General features: G+C 37.4%; 1 protein-coding gene across 3 annotated transcripts in view; it reads left to right on the top strand.

The window, feature by feature from the left end:
- LOC139720285 (uncharacterized) overlaps positions 1 to 7,754 on the top strand; it is a 49,308-nt gene extending 41,554 nt beyond the window's left edge. For all 3 annotated transcript variants that reach the window (XM_071631646.1, XM_071631645.1, XM_071631644.1), the window contains 2 exons: positions 3,624 to 3,714; positions 4,422 to 7,754. In XM_071631646.1, the coding sequence (XP_071487747.1) occupies positions 3,624 to 3,714; positions 4,422 to 6,060 (1,730 nt within the window). In that variant the 3' untranslated portion in view covers positions 6,061 to 7,754. The remainder of the gene's footprint in view (positions 1 to 3,623; positions 3,715 to 4,421) is intronic.
- The last annotated feature ends 5,370 nt before the right edge of the window (positions 7,755 to 13,124 follow it).

Raw genomic sequence — 13,124 nt, 5'->3', positions numbered from 1 at the left:
TCCGTGATGTCCGGGATGAAAAATTAAGCAAGCTCATTTTTTTTTTTTTTTCGGCGGACATGCCGGATGATCAAGGATAATGTCGGATGACTTCACGAAGTCAACACGGTCATGCCGGAAATAGTACGGATGATCCCAGACCGACGATCCATGGTCATCCGTGATGCAATCCGTGAAAGTGTAAAAGGGGCTTATAGCGACCAATTATTCGCACTCGGCCGTGAAAAAAAGAGTTCCGTGTGTGTGTGTGTGTGTGTGTGTGTGTGGTTTATTTTGTATGTGTGTGTGTGTGTTCCCGAAGACATCATCTCCCGAAACATAATGGCAAGTGAAAACATTGGCATAATTTTCCTTTGGTGCTAGTTTCTGGTTGCGGAAAGTGGGCGAAAAAAAAAAAAATCCGCCTTTACAGTAAAGTTAAAAGGCGAACGCAGATGACATTCTATGGTATGTTGACAACATGAAATCAATTTTTTCTTTGTTTTGTTTCTTTTTCTAAGAATAAAAAACAATAAGAACAGTTAACAGGGATCGACAAAAGCGGGATGGACAGCTGAAACAAGTTCTTCAGTCGAATTCCCGTTCGAAAACTGGACGGAATCTCTCCTCCCGCTCTAAAATTTTACAGGACGACATAAATTTTAACAATTATATTGCAACCATGACGAAGGCCGACGACCAGTTGAAGTAAATGCCGCAACAAAGTAAAAAGGTAAACCTGGTATTAAAATACACAGATGTGATTCAATGATGTGTCAAAGAACACAGAAATCAATGTATTCTATGCAGCTACAAAAATGACAGAAGTCAACGGAGTATAACAAAGAAAGACAACCAGCTGAAATAAGTATAAGAATGTTAGTCTAGTTCCCGTTTGGAAGTCGGACAAAATCTCTCCACCTGAAGCTTAACAATTAATTCGATAACAGTCAAGTTTCCTTACAAGTCGTCGTAGCTACCATCAACCATCTTAGTGACCAATTCTTCGCACTTGGCCGTGAAAGAGAGTTTCGTATTTTACCGAAACCAAGACATCATCTCCTGAAACATAATGGCAAGTGAAAACATTCGCATAATTTTCTTTTTGCGCTAGTTTCTGGTTGCGCAAAGTGGGTGAAAAAAAAATCCGCCTTTACAGTAAGGTTAAAAGGCGAATGCAGCTGACATTTTTGGTATGTTGACAACATGAAATCAATATCCCTTTTTTAGCATAACAACAATGAGAACAGTCAGCAGGGATTGACAGCTGAAACAAGTTCTGCAGTCGAATTCCCGTTTGAACGCTGAACAGAATCTCTCCGCCCGCTCTAAAATTTTACAAGACGACATAAATGTTAACAATGATTACAACCACGCGAAGGCCGACGACCAGTTGAAGTAAATGCCGCAACAGAATAAAAAGGTAAACACGTTGTTAAAATACAAATATTTGAATCAATGTTGTGTGAAATAACAAAAAAAAAATCAATGTATTCTACAGCAAAAAAATATGACAGAAGTTGTCGGAGTTTGACAACGAACGGCGACCATCAAATAAGTTTTGCAACGATGGTCAAGTTTTCGTTTGTAAACCGGACAAAATCTCTCCGCCGTGTTTCCTACGCGTAAAGACAAGATAATACAAATTCAATGTCTATCGACTGCGGTCAAGTCTCCTTTCACATCGCCGTAACTACCATTTGCACAAAAGACAGAAAGTCAGCCTGTTATTCACAATTATCTATAGCAGCGAGAATACTTTTTTTTTTTCTCGTGAAAACACAAAACTTCCCATTCATTATCGTACTCGGCATTGCGAATCATATCACCCAGCGGATTAGCTGTAGCCACGCGTTTTGGACGTTGCTCGACGATGGAACAGAGACGGAATTTCGGTGGTACAGTAATGGTAATTCGTCGGGACGATATGCGACGTTTTAGATCACACGGATAACAGGCTTTATGCTGTGACAAGTAAAGCTGAACAAAACATAAACTTGAACACGAACGGCATTGAAACGAAGCCATGTAGTCAGAACGTCTCCCGACGGTTGAACAATGATTCGTCGGGAACGATATGCGACGTTTTTAACAAAAGAAACGCAAGGCACAATAGAAGCCGAACTTTGAAAATAGCTAGTAAGTCGGGACGAAGAGCGACGATTAGTGAAAGGGAATCCTTTCTCTATCGTCGCTTATCGTCGGGACGAATAAACAAAGGTATGAATAGAAAGTACGTGTATTCATATGCGCGGTTGCTTATTCATATGCACGTGACGCCTGTTCATATGCAAATCATCAAACATGCACAATGCGACATCGTCGCGACGAAGATATCTCTCTATCAGGTTTTTCTGTGGTGCCTTATTGGGAACGTGCACAATCCATACAGAACTATCACGTGACGAGACTATCAACGAAAATTTGAGCCGATGACCTTCACTGTCTGCCGTCGTCAGCAGTGTGAATTCCTGTGATTTCAAGCTTTTGTTTCTCGCCAAATATCATTTTCAACGCAATATGCAGATACAGTTGTATATGAGACATTATCTAGATACGTAGCAGCCTGATGAACAACACAACTGTCACGTTTGGGAGCAAAAACAACCAAATATATTCCACTACATTCCGTCTCATTTTTCGATGATGGCTCTAGTCGGACTGGTGCATTTCCTTCGGAGGTGGTAATAATGTAAGTAGTTGCAACGGTCGATTGCCACCTGCTGTCTGCAATCCGGCGCTTACATATATACACGTGTTGTACACAGGTAATCAACTGAAGTAATGTTGGAAAGGAATGATAAGGTCCTAGACTATATTATCTGAACTGTAGATTTAATCCGATTTCTGTCGCCTACACACACAACACACTACGCGTGAAATGTGAACATAATGTCCCTCCACGCACGGTGCTGCAGGCCACCCCCATTAACGTGTCGACTAGCCACGCGCCCCACACGCACTCACTTTCGCCACCTCGGATTTTCTGCGTGAATTAGGGTGAAAGTTTTCAATATGGTGTCTGTGAGTGTGTGTGTGTGTGTGTGTGTGAATGTGTTGTGTGTAGTTGATTACAGTATATATGAATATCTTAGAGGATGCTTTTTAGCAGATATAGGAAAGAAAATTAGATGTTATCTTTGTTTATAGGTTTCTTGGGGGCCGGTGACCTGACTGCGGACCTTTCAAAAGTCTATATCATTTAAACCGGAATTTGTACTCCTATGATTTTGTTTAAACTGAAATTCACGTCATGAAAAGATACATTTACTGTATAAAGCGTTAATGTGCATCGATTCATATTTATGTGTATTATGTTCTCACACTAATGGTGATTTATAGGATCAAAGGGCACCTTTGAAAGTGTCTGTAGAATTTATATCCAGTATTGATAGCCATTCTTATCAGTCATCATAATCATCAAATGAAAAGCTGTACCAAAGAGTAAGATATAAAATTCAGAGTGTAATAATGAAAGAAATGTTTCGAACGTTCTAAAATCAAAGTTGTTGTCTTTTAATCAAATCACGGTAATTCTATTCCACAATGCATACTGCGATCACATCAAATATAGAAATAAAAATCATGAAAATGGTGATATCCACACTTTGCTCAGACAATCCTCAATTCCTGCTTCATTTCAGCTGTACAAATTTACGAAAGTATGAATATTACAGCTGTGATCATCGGCATCCTCATTCCTCTGTCGGCTGCTATTTTGGCGACATCAGCTTGGTAAGAGACCCTCTTTTTCTTGAAATACGAACGAAACACTCTAGTGTTTGAGTCAAAGTACTCCCCTTTACATCATCTATATGTGAGCTTCACAGGTTTTCACTGCATGATTGTAAACTCGATGAAAAAGAAAGCTGTAGAACAAAAACAGAAAACAATGAAACAAAAAATTCGTCTGTGTATTTTTTGCACTTTTTTGTTTGCTTTATATTTTTGGAATGACTACCATGTGAACCTACCTATTCAGGAAATGCAGATAAATCCATCTTATCTTCAACAAGTGTATCTACCATGATATCTGTACGCAATGTGTTATCATGCTTTTACATCCTATATGACCTGTGAATGTATTGAATTGCAAGCACGCTATGATGTATTGTTCGGTGCATTATATAGTTCTGTCTATATAAATCATGCTGCCTCCGTTTCTTAGCACTGAACACAAGTTATACGTCAGTCTAAAGGTACGTTAGCAAAATCTTATGGATTTTACACAATAGCCATTATGCACGGTCTGTGTTGATGAATCATATATCTCTATCCTCTTGAATATTGAGAGATAAACATTATCAACATGAGCATTGCTATGTGCTATATTACATTTCACTTTTGTAATAGATATATAACCATGAATAGTGCAGCCAGAACACCTATTTGAATGTCGTTTTTTTTTTTTTGTATTTTGTTTTCTCCCAATTGGTTTACAGCTCAAAATGGTATTGGAAGAATCGTCAGTCTCAGATGAGAAAAGCGGCACGTGTTGCACGTTATAGGATAACAAAGTCACCATCAGTGGACCCTCAGGGGAAGAACCGACAATTGTCACAGTCGAAAAACATGTTGCCCATCAGGGAAGATGCAGCTGATCCCGAAACAGTGACTTCCGGGAAGGAGACTAGCGAGAAGGAGTTTGTCAAAGAAAAGTCATTTCTAGAGAAAAATGCTAGTCTGTATTCCTTACAGGATGGCGGAGACAAATCATTCTCAAACGATACCGAGCCCTGCACTACTTCAAATTTGAGTGAAACTAAAAAGGCGCGAACAGCTCCAACTCCAGCTCCAAGAACACGCCCCAGTGATACAGGCAAGGCAGGAGGTGCTCAGCAGGAGATAACAAAGGATCCTGACTCCCCGAGAGATGGTAACGGATTTGACGTTAGTAGTCATTATGCCACTATTGACCGCAACAAGAAAAGTGAATCCGCAGATTTGAAACTCTCCCAACCCTCGGCAAACCCACACGAGTCTTTTGGCGACAGTGAATGCGACTCAGTTGACCTCTCCTTTGTGAAATCGTCGGAAGCAGCTACAGAGAATAGCTTGAGCCAAAAAGGAATTGGGCTTAGGTTTTGGAAGGGGAAGAAAAGGAGGAAAAAGGCGCCTTCTACAAATGATCAAGAAAGCCGTGACCATGATAGCAAAGATGACACTTACTCATCTGCAGACTTCTTGCCTGCCAAGGGCGGCCAGTCAGTGACCCTTCCAAAGGTTGGTAAAGCCTTACCGCACAAGCCTTCATCATGGCGTAAAACCCTCTGCAATGAGACGCCTGCTCGTGACCTGCGTATTACAAAGAAAGATATTCTCCATCGGGAGAGATTGGATACTTCAGAATCTTCGAGAAATATCTGTCAGCTCGACGTTAGTAGTCTATATGCCACCATAGACCGCTCCAAGAAGAGTGAATCCACAGATCTGAAACATTCTCCTTCCTTTGAAAACTCTTGCGAGTCTCTTGACAGCGATGAATGTGACTCAGATAACCACACCTGTCGCAATTCAGTGGAAACTGCTGGAGTGAATGGGTCGAATCCAAAGAAAAATAAGTTTTGGAAAGGGAGGAAAAGAAAGAAGAAGGGACGTTCTGCAAATGGTCAACAAATCCTTGGCTGCAATAGTAAAGATGAAACTGTATACTCAGCTGCGGACTTCCTGCCTGATAAGGTATACCAGCCAGTAACACTTTCAAAAGTTGAACCCTCACAGGATAAAGCTTTTGTCCGCAACACGATTGCTAGACTTTTCAAATCGAAAGGGAGTAAGCCTGTCCGCAAACCAACACCCTCGTGTCCTTCCCTCGATTACGGTGAATATGAAACAATATCGGCCTGTCAGGGAAAATCGGTTGAGCGCGGCAACCATGAAGACGACAGCGGGTATGAGCTCTTGTCGTCTGCCTGTAACCTGGGGGGAAAGGCAATGAGCTTACCTCACTCGTATGATCACTGGAAGTCTGGTATGCAGAGAGCTCGATCTTCCACCTCTGGACACCAGTACTCTGTACCTGACGTCAAGTCTTCACAAGAAGGTTACGATCTCGTGAACCCTCATCCACTCCGTCACTGACCCCTTTGTTTGATACTGTATCATAACTTCTCTCAGCAGTGATCTCTTACGTATGCCAGGGAAGAAATCTGCAGAACGCACGGAACACGCGACACGACCAAACGACTGAATCACAACTCAAGTTGAAACAGATCAAGAGAATAGATTATCACCACCATGAGCACATGAAAGAATTTGACCGTAATGTTTTCGGTAAATTCAAACTGATAATCCAATTGAGCTTTATTCACAAAGGAAGTAGAGAAAGCCATTATTGTTTTAAGATGCGTAGTGTATATTGATAGATCACCTGAAAGCCGAAAAATAAAACGCAAAAGCCACATCAAATAAATGTAAATTATATTACTATGTGTGTTTATAGGTGTATTCAAACTTCTGTTTTGAAGCTCTGTGTATAAAAAATTGCTTTCAGCGTACGCTGTCCTTGCATTCATCGCTACAACATTCCTATTGCAGCACTGTAAAGCATATCAAGACCATGAAACTTGCTCAATACCAGTGCGTATTATCGTGATAAGGCAGCTATTTCCATACAATTCTTATGAAGTGGTCATGAAGCCTGCTATTTGGCTTTTATTCAAGTCATGTAGAGATCAGGGAGGTGTTAGAGAAGGGGTGGTGCTAATTTATGCGTAGCATGATACTTAGCATTTTACTGGCTTTGATGCTCCATGCTTCAAGTCGCTCTTCAATAGAGTTTGGATATGGAGATAAAAGAGGAGGTTCTTGATATAAGGTTTTTTTCTTCTTCAAATGTCGTTGTTATTAGACTGAAAAAAGGAGTATTAGTATCTCATAGATAAGTTCACGTATTACTATCTTGCGCTCGTTTGTGCATTATATTGTTTTGTTAGGTTTATTACCTGAAAGGTAAATCTCTCGAAATAAGTAATTGGCTAATGCGTGTTTTGCGTATTTAGTAGCATTGTTTTTAGCTAAATTAGTACAATTTTACTAATATTATTCGTATGTCTTTTGTTCTTGCACACGAAACAATTGCTGCCGAATATAATTTATGGAAGGTTATAGCAAATTGCTGCTGGCTAGGTGTATTGTATTATAGGAAAGATGCGATCGAGTGTATAACTTCTCGGCGGCACGGAGCATGAGGCATACATTCTTCTCCTTCTCGAACACCTTCCAGATAAGATGATGCTCTTCAGTTAAAAAGATAAAGATTTTGTATATAGAATACCCACCTTCTTTTTTTTCATTCATTTTACTTAATCGCCGATTAAAGAGTACATTCGGCTGTCAGTTACTAGTGAATATGTATACTAAAATTATCATTTTTAAAGATGTTGTAATAGAAACTTTTACAAACTGACTGTAACATGGAGAACATTTACCAAATGGGTTGAAGACGAGAACAGTGATTTTTATTTTATTCATTACACATTATTATAGTTATGCAACTACGTTGCTCGCGGCTGACGAGGAATCATAAGTCTTGTAAATATATTACAGGTGGCTATCTCGGTATGTTCTAATTGCTTTATCGTTGTTTGTTTGTTTCTCTTGCTCCTTTTGCTCTCTTTTCCCTTACTTCCCACTCCTTCCTTTCAAAGTTTTCGTGATTAGGTATTTTATTTGAATGGATGGTATAGTACTGGTAGAGATGAGGATTGGGCTTTTAACTTTTTGCGAGAGACCAAGAAACCACTTGTGAAATAAAGAAAGAGCATAATATTCTAAGGGGAATTCCAAGTTTATTAGATAAAGATTGGTTTTGGAATGTCAGAGACGAGACATCCAAAAACAAAGTAAAACAAATGGATCCTAATAAAAGGTGGGACACACCTTTTACTAGTATTGCTCTGTTTTGGATATCTCAGCCATTTTAAAACAAATTTCCGTGAAATAAACATTGAATCTCTCTTAGAATTACATGCTCTTTCATATTTCAAAAAAGTTTCTCATTATCTCACCAAACAATGTTAGAAACCTCAGTAAGGTCTCTACCAAAACTGGACAATCACTGTAATACAATTGTAACATTTTCATCTAGGGACCTATAAAATACAAACTTAGCTTTTCGCAGGTAACCCACGTTTCATGTTTGTAAAGTTGTCTTCTCTTTTGATTATGACGTTATGTCTTGTCTTATGTTCTATCGATTGTATCTATTTTATCATACTTGTGTTTGAGATGTGAAACAATAGAATAAAATTAAAAAACACAAATATATCATAACATACAAAAGATATGAAAAAAAGTTAGAATATTTTGGACAATGATGCAGAACGCAAATAGAAGGTTAAATGGTTTTTCACGTTGAACGGGACAGGGAATAATTGAGGTGAAATAGACTGACTAGTCTGTTAGCTAATATATGTATATATATATATATATATATATATATATATATATATAACATGATTGTGAGATGTCACAAAAATGTAATATTTCGATCTTATTGTTGAAGTTCCGTCATGAACAGCTATATGCTATTATTTGTCCATAACGTTTTGTGTGTACGCATGTTTATTACGTGTGATAGGCATTTTGTTTTGTATTATGTATATACATTTATATATGTATACATATGTGTATATATATATATATATATATATATATATATATTTATATATATATATATATATATGTGTGTGTGTGTGTGTGTGTGTGTGTGTGTATTTAAAGAAAGAAGGGGAAAATTGACCAGAAACAATTAATAGATAGAAAAAAAATCTTTGAGCAAAGAAAATGAGTTTTCCCGATGAAAACCTACTTTCTTTGCTCAAAGTTTTCACTATACACACACATATATATACATATATGAAGAATTATAATAATCCTGTGTATTTTGAAAGGATAAGCAAATTTTATGGTACATTCGAATGTATGAGTTTGTGTATATATGGGGCATATTTGTGTTTAGGGTTAGGGAGGCTACTAGAGAAGCATAGTTAGATAAGCGAAGTGTTGCGTGCGAGTCTTTCTTTTAGGGGGGGCAGGAGATATGGAGAGTCAACGGAGCAAACACATACACACACATACACACACACGCACACACGCACACACACACACACACACACACACGATTGCTGTATATTTTTACCTTAATGTGAATAACGGATGGATAAGAAGGAGTTAAGGTGATTTTTTCTTCCTTTTAAATCAGAATTTGCTTAATATCAAATTGTTTTAGCTATAAAGTGTACTATCTGAGAGATGGCCTATATCATTGGATGTCCTTTTATAATTCCTTCTTTGTATGTATTTGGTATGATCAAGCAAATGTAATGAAATTGAACAAGTGATCCAATTTCATCATGCTGTAAGACTTATTGATACACAAATGTAATAGCTGCAGGTCAATGTATCATGTTTTCTTTCCATGCTCAAACCAGTGTGATGAAGCAGCATTTGATGAGTCAAATATAACATGCCATTTCCTTGGCATGTGTGTAATTGTAATTTTCCTTGTAACCGTTCTATATCATTCAACGCAATTTGAATATTAAAAATAAACTTAATCATATACACAATGGTGATCTTGGAAAGAGAGTTGACATCATGTCTGCGGTTTTTTTTCTTGCGTTGTTTGTGTCTCGATTGGAAATTACATCAGGTTAGTTTTAATCAAGCTTTCTATGTGTATTTGTGTGTGTGTGTGTGTGTGTGTGTGTGTGTGTGTGTGTGTGTGTGTTTCAATGCAACGGATAGCAGAGAATCACATCTATTCTGAATCAACTGAGTGGGTTGTGGTAACGAAAACTAAACTCATCATCTTTTCTATAAATTGTTTTATTTTGCTGTTGTTGATAACTGGAATAAACTGAGTATATGCTTTGAAATTTATTATTATCTCTCTACCCCCCTCTCTCTATATATAATGTGTGACCCTGCATCCAAAAAAAAAGTCGCCAGACATGAAATTTTAGTTAAAGAGCATATTCTGAAAGAGCAGACTCTGTGCTTTAAAATGATGTATGAATCAAATCAAATGGACTCTCCTAACCTATCTAATTTTTGGAAAGAAAAAACACACTCAGAAAAAGTGTGAACTGAGAAAAGAGGCTCTGAAGTATAGTGCATAATCTTAACCAAGCTGTGCTGGCTGTGCGATGAATGGGACAAAAAACAGGATGTAAACCGCCGGAGTAACAACAATAAAGAGATTATCAGATTAACCTGAAATTGAGCATGCATTGTCAACACATTCTGTCCATAATTGATACTAACTTTCAAAGCAGTAGCATCGTCCTTTCAAAAGTTATCAGAGTTGAAAGTGAAGAGTGAGTGCAAGCTTTTTAAGAAATGAAAAGTGGCCTCTAAAGACACACCTAATCAAACTATTGTACCAAAAAATGTTTGAAATAAACTGCTAAAAAACACACTTTCCTGCCCATTTTATGATCCCAAATCTTAGTACAATGTAGAAGAAGACTTGCTCTTTTAGAAATCATGAAAAAATAAAGATTGGCTAGCTTGACCCATTTCACCAGTCCTATTTTCAGTCCTCACACAAAATCAGTGTGTGTGACTTTTGATTCGTTTTGTGATGCACGGTCATATGCATATATATATATATATATATATATATATATATATATATATATATAAGTATTGGAACAAGTTCACTCGGTTGACAGCAGGTTCATCCGTATTTATTGCTACTCGGAGTTTCATGTCACCTCCATGAGGCGCAATCATCCGGCAAAGAAAAGTAACATATTTTGTTGCCTGATGATTGCGCCTCATGGAGGTGACATGAAATTCCGAGTAGCAATAAATACGGATGAACCTGCTGTCAACCGAGTGAACTTGTTCCAATACTTCTGTCTAAAGCTCTTCCTTTGAGGATATCGAGCACTCTTCATAGAAGGATAGAATCACCAAGTATATATGTATATATATATATATATATATATATATATATATATATATATATATTACGCTATAGGATAACATCTGCTTTAAAGTACAGTTTGAATCGTTCATAATTATATTCCTCTCGAGGTAAAGGGGGCTTTGTTCTGGTAACATACTTTTGGATGCAATTCTATTTACCGGCGAGTAGCGAAGCAGGCTGACCTTAGTACCACGAGGATGGATTGTTATCTAAGCCCTCCGTAAATATGCGAGTCTTGGGGCAGTCGCGCTGGTCGGTGACTGCTTCAAGGCGCGGACGCAAGGGATCGGAGTTGGTATATGTGCCCTCGTGAAGCACTTGTTAATGCGACCAGAACAGGTGTTTGGGTTTTATTTCCTGCCAATTTCGCTATCGGTGCGGCGGGGCAGATGGACTTTTACGGGTGGCTTGGCTTTCGCTTGATATACCAGTTGAGTAACATTGGTTTACTATATGAATTAAGGGCCCTTGTCACAGAGGCTATAAACCCCCTTCATCTCGGGATGCATAATGCTGTGAAGTGTATTACTATTGTACGTGTTTGGAATGGTGTAAGAAGTTCTCACTATATCAAAATGTATATGCAAGATCGAACTCGTTATTATGGATAAGCACGTTGTCATTCGATTGTATGGATTATATAACTTATGGCTTCCACGATTAAACCACCATAACCGCAGATTTGGTTTTCCATGTCTTTTTATTGTGTCGTAGCAAGGAGTAAATATATATATATATATATATATATATATATATATATATATATTACATTAAAGAGGTTAAACAAGAACAAATAGGAAACTTCGAATCGAATTCGAATATGATTTGTTATGCGACAAGTGAGGTATCATTGGAAAGTTCATATATTGCCCTATCTGATGATTAGCTTGCCCTAAAATGTTATAAAATGGTGCTAGACCCGTTTTGATATCAAAGTCTTCATATATATATATATATATATATATATATATATGTGTGTGTATGTCATACAACGAACACTTCAGTCAAATATTGATTTTCGGTGATTAAAGCTCTTTGATAACTATGCACGGAATATATATATATCATCCCTGCATTCCAGGACGAAATGGTTACATAATGTTAATAATAGGTCATAATAATGTGGACATTTCAATGCATCACGAAAATATTGAAGAAATGAATGAGTGAAATACACTCGATACTGAGCGATAATGAAAGAGACCACTACGAGATCAAATACGAGCTACTGCATTTATTTTTGTTCAACTGTTAAACACAATTTGACATCAATCTTTCACCTTCTGAAATATACCGCCGTTAACTTCATGGTAGTGTTAACCATAATATCTCAGAGACTGGTGTATGTGTGTGTGTGTGTGTGTGTGTGTGTGTGTGTGTGTGTGTGTGCATGAAGAATAGCAGGTAAGATACAGAATATTCAAGTGAATATTTTTTTTTTAAACAAAATATGTTACGGAAGTGCTACAACAAACAAAATGATCTAATAACTATGTCTTGAAAACTAAATATCCTGTGCCTTCACTGAATATGTCAATACGTAGTACGTTTCAAAGGTGACCAGGTAAAGTTTGTATGATACATTTGTCTTATATTTAGACTTAATAATATGTAGGCCTATATACATAGAATATGTATGTATATTTGATTATTTGTTGGGTTATTATTTTTCCATATTCCACATTTCAACAAATAAACCATTAAAAATGTAACTAAAATTGACTTGGTGAAATAATGTCGAATACAGCAATTAAGACAATTGAATATGTAAAGTATGAGGAATCTGCATCGAAACATTGTTTATAGGGAGGGTGTAGATTCTTAGATGCTGATAATTATCCAGGAGATGAATTATTTCATGAAATTAACGGTTAAAGAAATGAAGATTTATGAAGTATGGATATACAGACGTTGGAGAATATAAAAGAAAAGAAGAGAAAAGAATGTCCGCGAGAGTGGCGTGATCATCCGAGCAAGGTACACGTCAGATATGCACATAGAAAGTCCAGAATACATGCAAAAAGGCAGAAGAAATCGCTATAGATATGAATTCAGAAAATTTATGTTAAGTTTATGCCTAAATGAATCAAGAGATTAAGATTGAAATATTTCTTCATCCAGGCCATTGCAGAGTGTAGGTCAAGTGGTAGTAATTGCTTTTAAGGCCGATACAGTCCGTACAGGAGAAAGATGAAAAGAATATTTT

The sequence above is a fragment of the Diadema antillarum genome, unplaced genomic scaffold (assembly GCF_040938485.1).
Source record: "Diadema antillarum isolate AM-2024a unplaced genomic scaffold, OU_Dant_1.0 scf00000126, whole genome shotgun sequence".
Classification (NCBI taxonomy): domain Eukaryota; kingdom Metazoa; phylum Echinodermata; class Echinoidea; order Diadematoida; family Diadematidae; genus Diadema; species Diadema antillarum.
Note: the sequence above shows the minus strand (reverse complement) of the source record. Positions and strands in the feature narration are given on the sequence as shown.